Source organism: Scardinius erythrophthalmus (genome assembly GCF_964197995.2).
Source record: "Scardinius erythrophthalmus genome assembly, chromosome: 18".
In the NCBI taxonomy this organism is placed as follows: Eukaryota; Metazoa; Chordata; class Actinopteri; order Cypriniformes; family Leuciscidae; genus Scardinius; species Scardinius erythrophthalmus.
The window spans coordinates 25,257,124-25,275,450 of NC_138238.1; the positions used below are offsets into that span (position 1 = coordinate 25,257,124).

The following is an 18,327-nucleotide window of genomic DNA, read 5'->3' on the forward strand; positions in this document are numbered from 1 at the left end:
TATAAGTATAAACAAGCCAAAACGAAATAAAATAAAAATGAAAATGAAAGTAAGCAGTTTTTGGCTCACATAACCCTCTCATTAGAATAAAAATGTTTCAACATTTGCGATGTATTTGGATGCTAAACTATTCTTTATCATTGGTTTTGTACTTCACTCACATTCCAATATCGATGGAAAAAATCATCCTCTTCACACGTGCAAAAATGTACTTGGAAACATCAGAGCACTGCTTACTGTGAATGGTACAAATTGTAGCCTACTACTGACTATTTAAACAGAGCAGTGTAATTTTTGTGTTAGGTTGTCTATTTTATTATTATATTTTATTAAGACTATAATGAACAGGCTGCGGTGTCAAGATTGCAATGCTGGAATGTGTGTGTGTGTGTGTGTGTGTGTGTGTGTGTGTGTGTGTGTGTGTGTGGCGCGGGCGCGATTGAACAGTAGACACACAAAACATTACATATGTATTTTCATACAGGACATCATTCAAACTACAAAGTGTTAACTTATATTTGTGTACAATCTGAAGGATTACAAATTTAAGAATCTATTTTAGATATGCTGATCCTACTTCCTTACTTAACATCACATGAACAACTAAGGTGAACTACACTGTATTGGGCATTCAAGGTGAACATGATGGCATCAATTTACTGATTAGAAGTCAGCTGTAAGTCAGCTGTCTAAACATTGTAATAGTCAGGGGTTTTGTTAGTCTTTGATCTTCCAACTAAGAGTTGAACTGTGTGTGAATGTTTACCTAGTCTTAGTTCTCGTGACCATGTGTTGTTTATACAATTTGGGGGGGGTACCATTATCTCAGTTGGGGGTAATTGCCTCTATTGTCTTTAGATGATTAGATTCAGTAGTCATCCCTAAAGGCTGTGTGTAAGTTCAGCACCTTTAAACCCGCTAAAAGGTGAGGTAATGGTGGTTCTTTCTTTCCTACAAGAGCTGTTGGACAGCGGGAGAATTCCCTTCCACGCTCAAAGTGTACGTGGCAGCCATAGCAGTGTTCACAAAACCTGCAAATGGCCAGTCGCTAGGAAAGAACGACCTCGAAATCCGTTTCCTCAGGGGTGCTAAGAGGCTGAATCCTCCTCGATCACCCTCGGTTCCGGTTTGGGCCCTTTCCACGGTCCTCGAGGCCATGAAAGGCGAACCATTTGAACCATTACACGCAGTGGAGCTAAAATACCTGTAATTCAAAACCGCTTTTCTGCTGGCACTAGCTTCAGTAAAACGGGTGGGTGACCTGCACGCGCTCTCAGTAAGCGCTACGTGCTTGGAATTTGGGCCTAATGACTCTAAGGTCATCCTCAAACCAAGACACGGTTACGTCCCAAAAGTGCTTGCGACTCCCTTCAGAGCGCAAGTTATCTCCCACTCGGCCCTCCCTGCATCTGACAGTGAGGCCGGGGTTAACCTTCTCTGCCCGGTGAGGGCATTAAGGATTTATGTGGAGCGCTCCGCCGCCTTTAGGCAAACGGAGCAGCTTTTTGTTTCGTTCGGTGGCCGCATCAAAGGGCTAGCCATCTCGAAACAGACCCTGTCCAGATGGATAGTGGACGCTATCGCGTCAGCTTATGCATCCAAAGGCCTGAACTGCCCTTTGGGGGTTAGGGCCCACTCGACTAGAGGTATGGCCTCGTCATGGGCATGGTCAAGTGGGGTCTCAATCCATGACATTTGTATGACAGCAGGCTGGGCCTCGCTGTCTACATTTGTAAGGTTTTATAACCTGGAAGTACCTGCCTTACAGGCCAGACTGCTCTCAGTCTGATGATGCTATATTAACATTGTCTACCCAACTCAGTTTGATTAGACTGTTGATATGCTGCATGTCCTGTGGCCTATGTAGTTTAAGGTGGTCATACTGCCTTAACTGTATAGATATATGTATATGCACCTATCTCATAACACTGAGTCGTCCCGCCCTATTATGCCGTTGCGATAACTTCACTTTACATGAGCCCCGGGCTACTGCCCTTGGGACATAAATGTTTGAAACTCAGCACGCACGGCGCTTTACACAGGGTTCCCATAGCGTAAACTAAACTTACACAACACGAGAGTACTCTCGTAAGAGAACGACACTTGGTTACTAACGTAACCTCGGTTCTCTCTAGAGAGGGAACGAGTGTTGCGTAGCCTGCCGTGCTTGTGCTGCACTTTGGTTTTGCTTCTAGTCGACTGAAATCACTTGTGCAACCTGTGCGAGGGGGTTTTATAGGCTAGCCACACCCCTTTTTGGCGGGCTATGACGACAGCGCGGGAAGGCTTCCCATTGGCGCTGGAGTCATGCCAAGACGCACTGATAGGTTGCAGCAGTTGCCGCAGAGCAGCCAATAGGCGCTCGAGCTGTCTCGCCTATGTCTGCCTGCTGCAGCAAATGCATTTTACATTCTAAAAATTAAAGGATAATTTTTTGCTTCAGTATTCTCAAGAAAAGGAGTTTTCCCGTAATGTAAGCTAAACTTACGCAACACTCGTTCCCTCTCTAGAGAGAACCGAGGTTACGTTAGTAACCGAGTGTCGTTTTCACTTCATGGTGCACTGGTCGCCAGCTGGACCCAGTTTACTGCCCGTTGGTATAGTGCCAGAGTTCCTGCAAGAGTGCTATGCAGGGTTATCCCTGTCCACTTTAAAGGTTTATGTGACGCAATAGCTGCTTACCACATTCCTTTGGGTGTGTAAAGGAAACCCAATATTGGGCACCAAATAAAAAATTGACAAATTAAACATAGGCAGAGTGAATACAAAAAGTTTAGTTTAAATGTATAAATGAATATTTATTCAAACTTGAAAAACATGAATAATCCAAACCGAAAAATATAACATTAATTAATTAAGGCAAAAAAAAATATATTATCTAAAACACAAACAAACATCCAAATTAGATTCAAAGCAATAATGCAAAATACAAACTTTCCAAAAATAACTTCCTCATAAAATTCCAAAATGAATACCAAAAAAGAAATCAAACTACAAAACACCTGCAAGTCCTCATGCCAGACTCTCCACTGCAGCAACAGACATTCCGTGACGTCACCCGGAATGGTTTCCTTCTTAGAAACTCCGGTTGCAGTGTTGTCGTGTAGATGGTGAACCGGAGATTTTGGCTTGTGACATCAGAACCGGAACCGGTAATAACCTTTTTTCCAGGCTTCTGATTGGCCAACATGGCTTAACGGTTTAGGGTTATATTGCCACCTGTTGGTTTGGAATGCTCTTGACAGCACTTCATAATGTGTTTTTTGCGTTTTCATGTGAACGCGATTTTTTTTTTTTAACGAAGGAGGAACAACTCTGTTTATTAAAATACCCATGAATATGTGGACTAGGCCTTATGTAGGCCACTGGATGCCTAATCCCAAGCCCCCCTTGTAACAGCACTGCCCCTATGCCCGTATTAGAAGCGTCAGTCCTCAATGATGGCTCTGACTGTAGTCGGGAAGGAGTGTTAGAGCTTGTTTGAGTCTTTACTCCCCTTCCACCACTTGAGTGTCCATGACTGAGTCCTGTGTCAAGCTGCCACAAAGGTGTCTGCATAGTTTGCAGCTTCAGCAGCAGAGCTAGGATCTCGTTCCTTTATCCAGACTTGAAGATCAGGTTCCAGCATGTGCAAAAACTGCTCCAAAATAATAATCTCTCCAGTCTCCACCTTAGTATCATGCTGTGGCTGCACCTATTTAGAATAATGTTCTTTAAGTCTGGCATTCAACTCTTTTGGGGTTTCATCCTCCCTCACATCTGTAGACCGGAACTGAAGATGATAGGTCTCTGAATTTATGTCATACTTAGCAAGAATGGCCCCCTTGACTTTGTCATAATCAAGTTAGTCTACCATGTCCGTATATACATGTGGCGAGCAGGATGAGGCCGAGGGCCATCAGAGAGTGGTGCGAGGCCGGTGGCGTGATTGATGATGAGCACGAAGCACCGGTCTCGTATCTCTCACGGAGGAGCGGAAGCATAAAAGGAGGAGCGACGATCGTGAAGGACGAGAGAGGACCAGGCCTGGACTGTTTTATTTTTTGTTTTGTTTTAATATGTGTGGCGGCAGTCGTCCGTGAAAGGCTGTCATCTTTATTTTCATTTTCTGTTTATTTATTTATTAAAGTCTTTAAATGTTCGCCAGTTCCTGCTTCCTTCTTCCCATAACAATTAACCATGTTACAGTACATATTCAACGCCGTCATTTAAATGCAAAGCTCATCGATCAGCGTGTGGTGGCACTGGTTATGGACTATTTGATTCCCCACGAACCTTTGGTAGGGATTGGGGTATCAACTGTGCTGTTTAACCCTTAGGGGTCCAATGTGTTTTTGGGGTCCTTGAGATGTTTTGACATGCCCTTACATTTGGCATTTTTCAGTTGCTTATAAACATATTAATGGCAAAAGAGTCATTACACTCTATTCAGAACAAACAGGGCTACCGTAATATGTGAGCAACATGTATGTACATGTTTTGTATATTTGAGAATAATGTTTATGCATGGTTATTGAAAAAAAAACAAAAAAATAAGTTTCTGAAATAAGGCCACAAAACACATACTAAATATGTTCACAAGACTTTTGACTAATGGATGTTGACGCCTAGAGTTTTTGCTTCAAAATGATGTTAAAATCATCCTGCCTCTAGGTGTTCACATTAAACAATACATTGATTTACATTTTGTAAGACACTTTTTGTTTAGAAAGGCAATATGCCTTTCAGTCAGGTATGTCACTGAGAGGGAACTAAAGAATTTGAGGACAAATATATATATATATATATATATATATATATATATATATATATATATATTGCTTGTAGTTTACTTAGAATATAGGTAACAATATAATCCAAATACAAATGAAAGTCAAAAGCACATTTTAAATACACAGTCATACCTGGAAACAAATCCTGTTCAAATAGGCTATATGGGCAGAATTGGTTCTACAGAATTGGTTCAAGGTTAGACTTGGAAACTGTAACGATCACCAGCTGGAGTGCCTCTGAGAGTCACCAGAGGGCACTCCACACCAGACTGATCACTTCACAAAACTACATTTCCCATCATACCTCTTACCTGGGACTGATTGCGCTACACACCTTCACTACACTGATTGCTGATTCCCTGCACGCACTGAATCATCTGAAGCGATTTCAATTCACACTGGACTCGGAGTCGTAACAGGAAAATTTAAGCACATCAAGAGCGTTAGATGAAGTGGCAGTGGACCTACAGTACAGTCAAGTGAGAGCAAATCTTCAAATGCATCATATTTTTGCCAGCAATGAAGATCTTTATTAGTTGAACATCTTCGTAAGCTGTCTGTGAATGAATGATTCCACAGGAGTCAGGACGATATATTCGATTTCATTTCACTCAGGTAATACATTTTACAACCAAACAGATTATTACGCCACGATACTAGAAAGTATGACATTACCCGTTTTTTGGACATATACATTAATTTACATTAAATAAAGCTACCATTGTTCACAGTTTATGAACACCCACCATCCCGCGGTATTGTTGCGCAGTGGCGTGCAAACTCGACTTGAAAACGAATGCCTTTGCCTGCCGTAGACAGTTAACCAGTTTAAACATGCTTGCAGAAATATACATTTGATTATATTTTGGAGAACAGTCAGAAGATCCGTCGATGTACTTTTATTTATTTTTATTTTTTTTTGTGTTCAGATGTTCAGTAGCAGTCATGAGCGCGAGCACATGTGAAGAGTTTTTAACTATTCTCTCTCAATACATGCCTTTGAATGCAACACTCTGCAGTTTCACTTTATTTCGACATTGTCTAATAATCCAAATGTAGTTGTATAAGTTACTATTATACAAACCAGAGGACAGGCAATGATTTTCGAGCTATACAGATGGCAGAAATAATGCTTAAGTCTCTCTTCTGTTTTTGTTGCAAAGATAGCTGATAATAATAGTCATTTAAATAAACAAAATCTAAATAATATCATTTTATATATATGACGACTTCAAAGCCTCTAAGTACCATCTGAAATTTTCTTCTAAAAGAGCATTTTTATCAAGCTTGTATGTTTATGTTCACACTTAAATGGCAATGAAAAGTATATGAAAATATATATATATAAAAGTATCCAATGAAAAAACTACTCAAGTAGCGAGTAACTAGTTACTTCGGATCATATAGGCATATATATATATATATATGCCTATATGATCCGAAGTAACTAGTTACTCGCTACTTGAGTAGTTTTTTCATTGGATACTTTTTTACTCTTACTCAAGTAACTATTAAGATTATTACTTTTACTTTTACTTTGAGTAAATATTTCTATAAGTACTTGTACTTTTACTTGAGTACAGTTTTTGGATACTCTACCCACCTCTGATAACATATGAGCAGAAATTGGCAAACAAAAGCTTCATTGATGTGGCAGTAGTCTATTTTACAGTAAAAACTAATAATCTATGCAAAACTAGTCAACACAATCTTGTCTAAAGATTATTTCGTCTTTAACATAATTTTTATGATTATTAATATAGGGCATATAAAAGTTAATTTGCAATTTAATATGTTGCTTATACAAAGATATTTTATTTTAACATATTTCAATCGATTTTTACTCATCTCAGTATCGCAATATACTGTAGTTTGCAAAAAGCTAAACTAGTAGATGTGTTTATGTAAAAATAGCATATTTACTAATGTAAGTGCGTGCAACAACAGCGCGCATCTGTGCCGTTCATTCACACATTCACACGCGAATCATATTTAAAGTCTTTTTGCGTTTTACAGACACTATTCCATATCGCAATTAGAACAAAGCCCTTAAGAATAAAGAACTTACTATTCACAATCCTCAGCTGGATCCATTGCTCCTCGAATTGAAACCGAAACCAGCACTTCTGAGGTAAATTTTCCAGGATTATTAGTATTATTACCATTACGTTATTATTGTTTCTCACAGCGTCTCAAGGTGACATAAAGTACATGAATCTGATTAAACTTGATGCTTTTTATCGAGCTGATGTGGGTGTTGACAGGTTTGCATGGATTGCCTCAGATCATTTGCGTTTGAATAGCGCGCACTCTCCATTGACGTGTTCACATTAGCAGATAACGAGCTGACATTAGAACGACTGACATCTCTCTCTTTTCATACAGATTACATAAACAGAGAATATTTGTTTTCGTTTTGAATTAGATAATTTAACCCTTGTATGGTGTTCGGGTCTGTTGGACCCGTTTTCATTTTTTATCAAAAGAAAAATGATACAATTAATTATTTTTTCAAACTGAGACTCATTGGCCTTGGCTCATTTTCTGTGAGGAATATATATCAGAACACATTTTTAATGAAAACACACTGTACACCCCCCCTACACATTTATATTACACACAGGATGTTCGGGTCCACTGGACCCGGGGCTAATAAAAATGTGGAAATTGTAGGTCCTGTGTACCTTTACTCTGTCCTCCTCCTGTCAGGGCCTGCTGTTAGTGTGTGTATGTTCTTGTATATGGTTTATGAGGACACAAATGTGTATAATGACATGGGTATTACAACGTAAACATGGTTTATGACGACATCTGTGTCCTCATACTAAAACATACTAAATGGTGTTTTTTGAAATTCAAAAAATGGCAAAAGTTTTCTGTGATTGGTAGGTTTAGTGGTAGGGTTAGTGGGATATATTATACAGTTTGTACATTAGAAAAACCATTATGCCTATGGAGAGTGACCGTACACCACATATCCAAGTGAGTGTGTGTGTGTGTGTGTGTGTGTGTGTGTGTGTGTGTGTGTGTGTGTGTTTTGTGTGTGTCTGTGTGTGTGTTGTGGGTGTGTGTATGTGTCTGCATGAGTGTGTGTGTGTGTGCGTGTGAGAGAGAGATTGTGTGTAAGTGTGAAAGAGTGCAAGAGTGAGTTTTGTGCTTCTACTCCTGCCATTCCCACACGAGGTTGCAATTCTTAAATGTGATCTAACAAAGGTAAAGAGAAAATATTAACCATATATGCTGTTTATATTGCTTGTAATTGGGATGAAGTAAACATCTGTTGAGTATTTTAACATAACATTTTTGATTGTGTTGAATTAAAAACCCAAAAATGCAGCGGGTCCACCAGACCCACGAACACTGGCTGAGTAACAAAAATATGAACACCACACAAGGGTTAAAAGAAGACACTTAAATGTTTATAAAGATATATTGCTCATGTATGTGTGACTAGTATTCGCTAAATTTTAAGTTTAGAGACGTGCTCCAGAAAAAAAGTTCACGGGGACGGAGAGGCAGAAAGCACACCCTGTTTATTTTCTTTATTTTGCAAAAGCAAAATGTTTTGTTTTGATTGTAAGTGGACAAAAGTACACATTTAACAGTTTATTTTTTCATATTTCTTATGTCTGTATGACAATAAATGACGGAGTATTTTAATGTGAAAAAAATCTATCAAAACGTGCCGGCGCATTTGTCGACCCCAGAGGGTTAATCAATGTTTAAAAATAAGTCATGTGGCTACACCCCAGTTTTATTCTTTTGAATGTCTGGTTCTTAGTGTCACTGCAACCATCACTACTGTCATTGCTAAGTAAAACAATGTCTTTTTATCTGAATTTGCTGAATTGTTGTCCTTGTTCCTTGAGTTTGACAGAACTCTTATGCTTAGGGACTTTAATATCCATGTTGACAAGAAAAGACTCTAATGACAAGGGTTAGTTCACCCAAAAATGAAAATTCTGTCAGTAATTATTCACCCTCATGTTGTTTCAACCCCGTAAGACTTTCATTCTTCTTCAGAACACAAATTAAGATATTTTTGATTAAATCTGAGAGCTGAGTTATCAAATGCTTTTAAATAGAACAAGCAGTTCTCGAATAACACATCAATGAAATTGTAGGCATGATAACCAAGCTGATTCTGAGGCTGTAAGTCTGTAACACTTTGGCACATTGCCACCAAACTTTGTATGTATAATTGCCACCTCACCCTGACCACACTATAATAATTTGATAACAGTGCCACCAATTGGTCAAAAGGGATAAGCAAGTTAATCATATTATAAATAATTGTATTTGTGATATTTCTTACATTTTGACAAAAATAATTAAAAATTGTCTTTAATTACACATTATTGCACTTTTTCTCATTGGTCCTTTTTGTGCTTGGCCCATGATAATTGCTGCTTGCAGCTATATTTGTTATTGCTATTTTGTACTGATGTATTTTGTATTACATTTTTATCTTATAGAAAATCCCTTTAAATTAAATTTTCACTATCCTGAACTAGCACAACATTCAAATTATGCTTCTACCCCTGTGCATAGACTAAAATGACAAAATCTTTATTTTACAGTAGTGTATATTTGGTGACGTATTGTCTGTACCTCCTCAGAGCAACTGTAATCCAGCCATTCTTGCCTGTATCGGTCTAGTCCATCTGAACATCTGAGAGATTATAAACACATACATTTAGCTGTCAGGAAAGGCAACAAAGCCTCGCTTGAATTAATGCAGATAAACACATCGGACACTCAGATCTAATGCTGTTACCTTTGTAGACTATTGCACCACCCACAGCCTGATGTTAGGTTTGACTGGAGACATTGTTCGCAGGAAATGTGCTGGAGGCAGGCTAGAAACAGATATGCCAACATAAAGGTTTCATTAGGTTTCAAGGTGTGCAGTTGTGATTGATGTAGAGGAAAGATAAGCAGTGATAGGTTTACTCACTTGGTAAGGGGCTGAACTCAAATGCAGAGTTATTGACTATCTTTGTTGTGTCAATCTCTACCCGATGATATTCATAAATAGTCCGTCGTTTAGCATCTATTGATAATACAACAATAAAGTATGAACAATAAAGTCAAAATGACAACAGTGTAAATGTACCATAAGTTTAATTCATTAACAGTTTTACACTGACCTGGAGACGGCGAAGAAGACAGAATGGCCATGAAGGCATCAGACAGTCCCACTTTCACTGGATGCTCAGTGGAGTTGATTTTCTCCACAGGCAAAGGAACCTGTTATGAAAAGCCAAAAGAAGAAAACTGGGCACAGTCAAAACCATGTTTTTTCTTCTTTTGTAAATTTGATATGCAGAAGTAATGATCTGTGAGCACATTATTTTACACTGCTTTGATGAGAATAATTTTGAGTGGTAATGAAATTCTCACTGTTGGCTTTATGTGTGTTTAGTTTATCTTGGTTTAACAGAGCCAAATAAAACCTCTGAGGCTGACTCACGTCTTTGTAGCTGAAGACAATGGTCCCGTTACCATAGAGAACAGTCTGGAAGGTGAAAGCTCCTTCAGTTTCTCGATCCTTTAGCCTCACTTTGTCCCACTGTACCACAAATATGTCACCTGGGGCATCAAAGTCAGGTTAAATTTCCACTGAAGGCTGCTTGAATTTTTTTTAATACAGATTAAAATATGTATTTCACTAATGATAAGAAAGCACATACTGTACTTGTTTTTAGAATTTAATCAGACAGAATTGGGATATACGCTACCATTCAAAAGTATGGAGTAAAAAAAGTGAAAAAAGTCTATTATGCTCACCAAGGCTACACTTATTTTTTTTTAAATACAGTAAAAACAGTAATATTATTAATATTATAATATATAATATTATTGCACTTTAAAATAGCTGTTTTCTATTTGGAAATATGTAAAAAATGTTGTCATTCCTGTGACGTGTAGCTTTTTAAGGGAATGAATCATGCCAAAGAGTTGAAAACAATCAGAACCCCCAACAGACACCAGAATTTTGGCAAGATAAAACGAAAGGGCTTCTTAACATATTGTTAAATAACTCTCTCTGCATTTGTCATCCAAGTGGATGCTGCACATTAGTGGTGGTTGAGGTGATTCCCCCTTCAATGTAAAGCACTTTGAGTACCTAGAAAAGTGCTATATAAATGTAACAAATTATTATTATAAAATGGTTTGATAATTATTTATTTATTCAAGTGTACAAATGCAGCAAATGCATTCACATAAATGTAAAATATATGTAAGCACATTGCTCTGTGTTATTATAACATAAATCCCTTTAATTTATCAGGTTAAGAAACCTGCATTACTCCATCATTCAAAGATCAAACTTTTCAAGTGAATAACAAAGACAAATATCATTAAACACAAGTTATTAAATCAACTTTGTTCAAAACTTTGTCACAGTTGAGAGGGGCAGAACTATGGTCCAACACATACAGTAAGTGTGAGATGCTAAGAACATGTGTGACATATGTGGCATTTTACAAAAACAAAAGGCTACAGACAGCCTTGCAGAGGGCATATCCAATCCAACTAATGAGATATGGTTTTGATTACAGTAAACACTTTGCTGCATGGACACATACACCTGTAAACACACTGAATACATTGCTTCATACACAAAGTAGTATGTGTAATTAACTCAAAAATGGCAATAAGGGTTGTTTCAGTTCACAACTATATTGGTCAAGTTCTGAGTGAAGTTGATGAGGTGATGCTGCTTGACCTCAACACACCAAAGATCCTTTCTCACCCTAGTAGCCTACCTACACCATATTCCACACCATCCTCATCCATTTCATGTTCTGAAAATAACAAACACAAAACAAAATGCAAGCTCAACCATTACATGTCACACATATTACACTGTACTTATTCGGTTTAAATATTTTTTTTTTTTATATTTGTAATTCAGGTTTATTAAAATGCTTACCTATTTGTTTTCTGGCTGAATGTTTGACACCGTTTTCCTCTGGTCAGTCCGTCAATGTGTGGCTTTAGGTCTTGTGCTGTAGCAATCCGTAAAACAGCGTGGAGGTTGTCATCGTTGATGCGTGATCTGTGCTTGGTCTTGTTTAGATTCATTATTGAAAACATCTGTTCGCACAGGTTGGTGCTCCCAAACATGGACAGAACGCGGGCAGCTTGAAGCCGGAGCTGTGGCATCAAAGCAGGGGGCAGTAGGTGGTAAAAGTCCTCGATTGCAACATCCTGGAACTTTGCTCTCAGGCCAGTATTGCTTTGAAGTTCTATTAGCTCCATCTGAAGAAGATGGGGCGTACTGTCGACGTCAGCGGCGAAATGATTGGCAAAGATGGCAAAGCCTGGGTGTTGTGTTTTAAAGTCAGAGAGGCGCCGATCAAATTCATTAATTAACCGGTTCACTTTGGTAGCCAACCGAGCGCATAAAAAAGCACCAGAGACTGAGGCGGAGATGCTCTGACAGACAGGAAAGTGGGCAAGATTATCCTGTTCCAGCTGGGACTTCCACATGTGCAGTTTACGCTGGAAAGCTGTGATTACGTCGGACATCTGCGTGATGACTTGTTTGCGTCCCTGCATCCTCTGATTCAGTTGGGCAAGATGCTCCGCTAGGTCACACAACATAGCAAAGTCACACAGCCAGTTTGGATCAGACAGTTCATGCAAGGGTTTTCCTTTACTTTGCATGAGAAGCGCAATTTCTTTCCTCAGCTCAAAAAATCGTTTGAGGACCGCACTCCTACTCAGCCACCTTACTTCTGTATGGTACGGCACATTTCCATGCTCCGAGCCCACCTCCTTTAAAAACAGCTAGAACTGGCGGTGATTCAGGCCACGCGCTCGAATGAAGTTCACTGTTTTCACAACTGTGGTCATTATATCATCCAGTTTCAGAACCTTTCCACACAGAGCTTCTTGGTGGATAATGCAATGATAAGTTATCAGAGGTGTGTGGCAGTTACTTTTTTGCATTTTCTCCTTCACTAGTCCAACCAAGCCTGCTTTTTCTCCACACATCGCAGGTGCACCACCACGGTAGTTAGCCCCACCAACTTTTCCCAAGGTAATTTAGTTTTACTTACGGACCTCTCCAACGCATCAAAAATGCCCTTCCCCTTCGTCGTCCCATGCATTGCAGCTACATCCAAGAGCTCCTCACTGATAGTGAAGTCTGCTTTCACGCCTCTTATAAAAATGGATAGTTGCGCTGTATCCATGTTATCTGTACTTTCATTAACAGCTAATGAAAAAGTCTGGTAACTGCGTGTCTCTTCGGCCAGCTGTGTTGTCAGATTGCCTGCCAGTTCCTTAACTCGGTCTGCGATGGTGTTTCTTGACAAACTGACATTTTTAAAAGTCTGTATCTGGTCGGGGCACACCTGCTCACATACCTTTAGCATGCTCCTCTTCAAAAATGCTCCCTCTGAAAAACACTTGGAAGCGCAGGCGATTTCTTCAGCCACAATAAAGCTAGCTTTCATGGCTGCATCATTTTTGCTGTGGCTTTTGTGAACATATTTTGCTGCAATTGCAGTCTGCCTTTCAATTCTTGGACAATTTCATGTTTTTCTTGGAGACTAGAGTTAGCATACTTCGCTCCGTGTTTGGTGTCAAAATGCCGACGTAAATTGTATTCCTTCATTACCGACACTGCCTCGCCACACAGAAGACATACCGGTTTTTCTCCTTGAAGTACAAACATGTATTCACTTTCCCATCGTTCTTTAAATCGCCTTCCCTCTGCATGAATTTTTTCTTTTTTTGGACATTTTGGGGTTATTTATAGCTCTTTCTCAACTCCACCACTAGTTAAGCGCCGATATGGAAACACTGCTATCTAGCGGCAAGATGACGTCAAATCGACATGCATTGTGGGAGATGTAGTTTTTGGTCAATGTACGCTGTAGCATACTTTATTTTAAGACAATCAAATGCCTTTTGAGCTCGCGCGGGCCACATAAAATGACAGGGCGGGCCGGATATGGGCGGGCCTTGAGTTTGACATGTGATTTAGAAGGTGGGACTTATTCCAACATGTTGCCTTTTGCAATTTCAACCATTAATTAAAGCTGCAAGCAGCGATGAAAGGGCCCTCGCACTCGTGCCATCGTCACTCGGTGGCTTTAGGAAGACAGAGCATGGTTGGGCAACTTGCATTTAAGGAGGTATATATAGTAAGAGTACGTCAAAGTCAGTTACAAAATGTTTTGTATAATGGTGATAATAGCATGCTTCATGACTCAGCTAAGTGTTGCTAGCATGTTTAGTATGTTTCTAGCATGCTTAGTACACAATAATTTTGTGATTAGTACTGCATTACTGTGTTTAGCATGTCAATTTCTGTTGCCAGTAGGTGGGGCTATGTCTATATCTGAATATCGCTATGTAGATGTGTTCATTGCAGGACTTTTATCAAACATGTGAAGTTTGGGGCAGATTGGACATTGTATGCTTGAGTTACAACAACTTCCTTTAGCATTTCTAGCATGTTTTATGATGTTTCTAGCATATTACAAATTAATTTTGGGGTAGATTGGACATTGCATGCCTGAGTTACAGCAAATTCATATTTAATGGCAGTAATAGCATGCTTTAGTACTTAGCTAAGTGTTTGCTAGTATGTTTTAGCATGTTTCTAGTATGTTGGTAGGATGTTTAGCACCTTCTGGCATTTTTTTATATGTGATTAGGAGTCCAGAACAGTGTTAAACGTCACTTCCTGTTGCCAGCAGGCGGCGCTATGACTATAACTGAATATGAGCATGGACATGTGTTCAGGAGATAACTCTTATCAAACGTGTGAAGTTTGGGGTAGATTGGACACATTATGCTTAAGTTACAACAACTTCTTTGAGCTTTTATAGCATGCTTTAGAACTTAGCTAAGTGTTGCTAGCATGTTTCTTGCATGTTACATATTAAGTTTGGGGTAGATTGGACATTCCATGCCTGTGTTACAGCAAATTCCTATTTAATTACAGTAATAGCATGCTTTAACACTTAGCTAAGTGTTTGCTAGCATGTTTTAGCATGTTTCTAGTATGTTGCTAGCCTGTTTAGCACCTGCTGGCTCTTTTTTATATGTTATTAGGAGACCACAACAGTGTTAAACATGTCACTTCCTGTTGCAAGCAGGTGGCGTTATGACTATAACTGAATATGAGCATGGACGTGTGTTCAGGACAGAACTCTTATCAAATGTGTGAAGTTTGGGGCAGATTGGACATACCATGCCTGAGTTAAAACAACTTTCTGTTTCATGGCGAAACATCGAAATTTGTCAGGCCGCCGAGGACCCGCCCTTCGACGAAATTTCACCAGTTCTGACACGTGTGCAAAGATTTGTGAGTTTTCGAGCATGTTTAGGCCCTCAAAAATGCGATTAACTTTGGAGAAGAATAATAATAAATATAGCTGCGAGCAGCGATTGCGGGCCCAAGCCGGTGGCACCGCCACCCCGGTGCCTTTAGTTACACTGGCTTGGGCCCTCCATCGCTGTATATATATATATTTTTTTTAAGTGTGTTTATATATATATATATATATATATATATATATATATATATAGTTTGTTGTTGTTATATATATATATATATATATTACATTTTTTGGATGTTAAACATTTGTTTATTATAGGCTTTGTCCTTCACTCACGTTCCAGTATTGAAGGGAAAAATTATCCTCTTCACATGCGCAAATATGTGCTTGGAAACATCACAGTTTAGCGGTGATTACTGTGTTTAAATAGTCAGTACAATTCATACTATAAAGAGCAGTGTAATTTTTATATGTTAGGTTGACTATTTTATTATTATATTTTATTAAGGCTATAATGAACAGACTGCGATATCAAGATTGCAATGCGCTCGCTCTGCACCATTATCAATGTCCGTGCGGACGAACATATTTTACTTTCGTTTTTAAGTTACCGATTCAAAAGCCCCCAGCGGTGTCACACATCGTTAACCGGTGGGAAAATTTTCCCACAGTCACATCCCTAATATATTTATATATAAATACAATAGGCCAACCTGAAAGAGAATTTTACTTGCCCGACCAGAGTAGCCTGATTAGAACGTCAATGACAAAAAAATAACTTGGGAATCACTAAAACGAGAGATTATTCTAATTTTATTACATTCATTTTAAGTTGCAATCAACAGTTGTTAATAAATGTATTACCAGTAATCAGTTGATCAATGGTAACAAGGTTGCGCTGCTGAGGCTCATGCAGCTTCTTCAGGAGAAATGTAAACAAATGAGATCAGCACACAAAGAAAAAACTCAGTTAACAACTTACTGACTATAAAAATTAAAAATATGGAGTTTTGATATATTTTATAACAGTTAAGCAACCTCACTTGACGAGAAGGCTGTTTCCTGAATACAATCACGATTGAAACTGTGACATTGATTTCATACAACAGGTTAAAAAACAGTTGCAATCAAGTCTCTTACATTTTAGATGCAATATTGACTGTATTTGTTCTGTTTCAGCAGCGAAAATAGTTAAACAAAAAGATCACAGCAGAACCATCATGCGCATCTCTCAGCAATGTGTTTTCTCATTTCTGAATGATTCAGCATTTTGAACGAATCGGTTGACTCAAAGATTGAATGATCAATCCATAAACATATGTCTTAATCATGAATGACTCAGTCATTCAAACGAATCGTTTGAACGAATGAATCAATGACTCGCTCATTAAGACGGTCGCCTGGCGACACTTAATGGCGGTTTAGTGTTATGTTTAAAAGTATCCTTCTTTCCAACGTGTGTGTGATTTGTGTGTGCACCATTATCAATGTCCGTGCGGACGTCCGTATATTACTTTCACTTTTATATTAGTGATTTAAAAGCAACCGCTCGTGTCACACGTCGATTAACCGGTGGGAAAATATCCTCACAGTCATATACCTAACAAATTTATATTTAACTACAATATAGGCCTACCTGGTAAAAAGTTGTATATACTATTTTGATATCCTTTTGGACACAAGAGGGCAGTAGGGGAGAGTGGGGTGATTTGTGCCAGGGGGGGAAGTAGTTCCACCCCTTGTTCTGGAAAACCATAGAATAATTTGGTCATGTGACCACATAATTTTGAAAAGCAATCAATTTTACTCATCCTCCAAAGAAGAGAGATACATGGCATGAGAGTTAAGCACATTTTAGTGCAAAAAACTGTTTTTTCCCTTTCAAAGTAAATTTTCTATGATTAAGGTTTTTTGATTGTAGTGTCTGGACAATTATAGACAAGTTTGAAAACATTTCACACATGTTTTAGTGCTTTAGTAGGCTACACAATGAGTCTATACAGTTAGCATGATGTTAGCTCTTAACTGCTGGATCATGCTAATTATTCAAACTTGTGGGTCTGGGGTGATTTGTGCCAAAGGGCATGGGGTAAGTTGTGCCAGATCCAGACCACCTAGAGACCTACATACTCACAGGGGATAATCTTGAGAAGTGAGGAGATGGGCATGCCTCATCAGTGTTTGACTTAGGCCTACCTGCTATTTGTTTAATTTAGCTAACACTGATTTCAGTTTTGAGTTTGCACTATGTTAATAAAGAGAAGTTTTATTCAGTTTTTAAGTGGCTTAAGTCACAATAGGATGTTTAGAAATTAGCCTAGTAACTTTATTCTTATGTTACATAATTGACAGACAGCGTTCTGTCAACAGGCATCTATTGCCAAAGCCTTTTTTGCCTGAAATGAATCACAAATATCATATATTGTGTTGCTATGGTGCTCTAAATGGTTGCTAGGGCGTAGCTTGATAGCTTCACAATGATCCTGAGAGACTGATTGGTCGTCTGAGTAAAATGAGCCCGCCCCCTTGTCTCTGTGACACTGTGATCCAGAGTTGTGTTCAATAAAAAATCCCTATGCAATTGACCATAGTAGGAAAAACGCATGCTATGGTATTCCAGGGTGACAATATCTAAATAAACCTTAAATTAGTCATTTTGTATTGAATTTGTCTTGCTTTCATATAGCATACGGTTCATAACAGTAAAATGTTCTGTTTTACTTCAGAAAGCACTGGCACAATTTACCCCAACATATTTCCCCAAAAGGCACAACTTACCCCGCACCAGGGGCAAGTTGTGCCATGAGACCACTTTTTTCCCAAAAGCTATATTTCTGAAACTATTTATTTCAGATCCAAAGTTATTATTCTCAGGGATGCACAACATCCTGAAATACATGTACATCCTTAAGTTGAAGGCATTACTGTCATGGCCTCACTTTAAAGTCACTTTGAGTAAAAACTGGCACAACTCACCCCACTCTTCCCTATAGCCCTATGTTTGCTTTTTTTGTTTAACCAAATAGCTCTAAATAGCCTGTTTTTAACTTTTTCATACTCCTTGAATTCCAAAAAAAGAATAAAATGGGTTAAGTTCTAATATTTGTATAATTTTATATAAAAATAAATGGTGTATAAAAAGTGACACACTTCCTGCTGCCAGTTGGTGGCGCTTATAACTTTGGCTCACAATAGTTACATCCATCTGATCGGCCTCTTACCACGAACACACTGGTGAGGTTTCATGA

At 38.7% G+C, this 18,327-nt stretch overlaps 1 protein-coding gene across 1 annotated transcript in view; it reads right to left on the reverse strand.

Moving 5' to 3' along the window:
* plxdc1 (plexin domain containing 1) overlaps nucleotides 1–18,327 on the reverse strand; it is a gene marked incomplete at its 3' end in the record, with an annotated part of 661,275 nt that overhangs the window by 119,213 nt on the left and 523,735 nt on the right. Inside the window, exons 6-10 of the mRNA XM_081393609.1 lie at nucleotides 10,246–10,364; nucleotides 9,923–10,022; nucleotides 9,730–9,825; nucleotides 9,550–9,631; nucleotides 9,384–9,444 (exon numbers count right to left, since the gene is read on the reverse strand). Coding sequence (XP_081249735.1) covers nucleotides 9,384–9,444; nucleotides 9,550–9,631; nucleotides 9,730–9,825; nucleotides 9,923–10,022; nucleotides 10,246–10,364 — 458 coding nt within the window. The remainder of the gene's footprint in view (nucleotides 1–9,383; nucleotides 9,445–9,549; nucleotides 9,632–9,729; nucleotides 9,826–9,922; nucleotides 10,023–10,245; nucleotides 10,365–18,327) is intronic.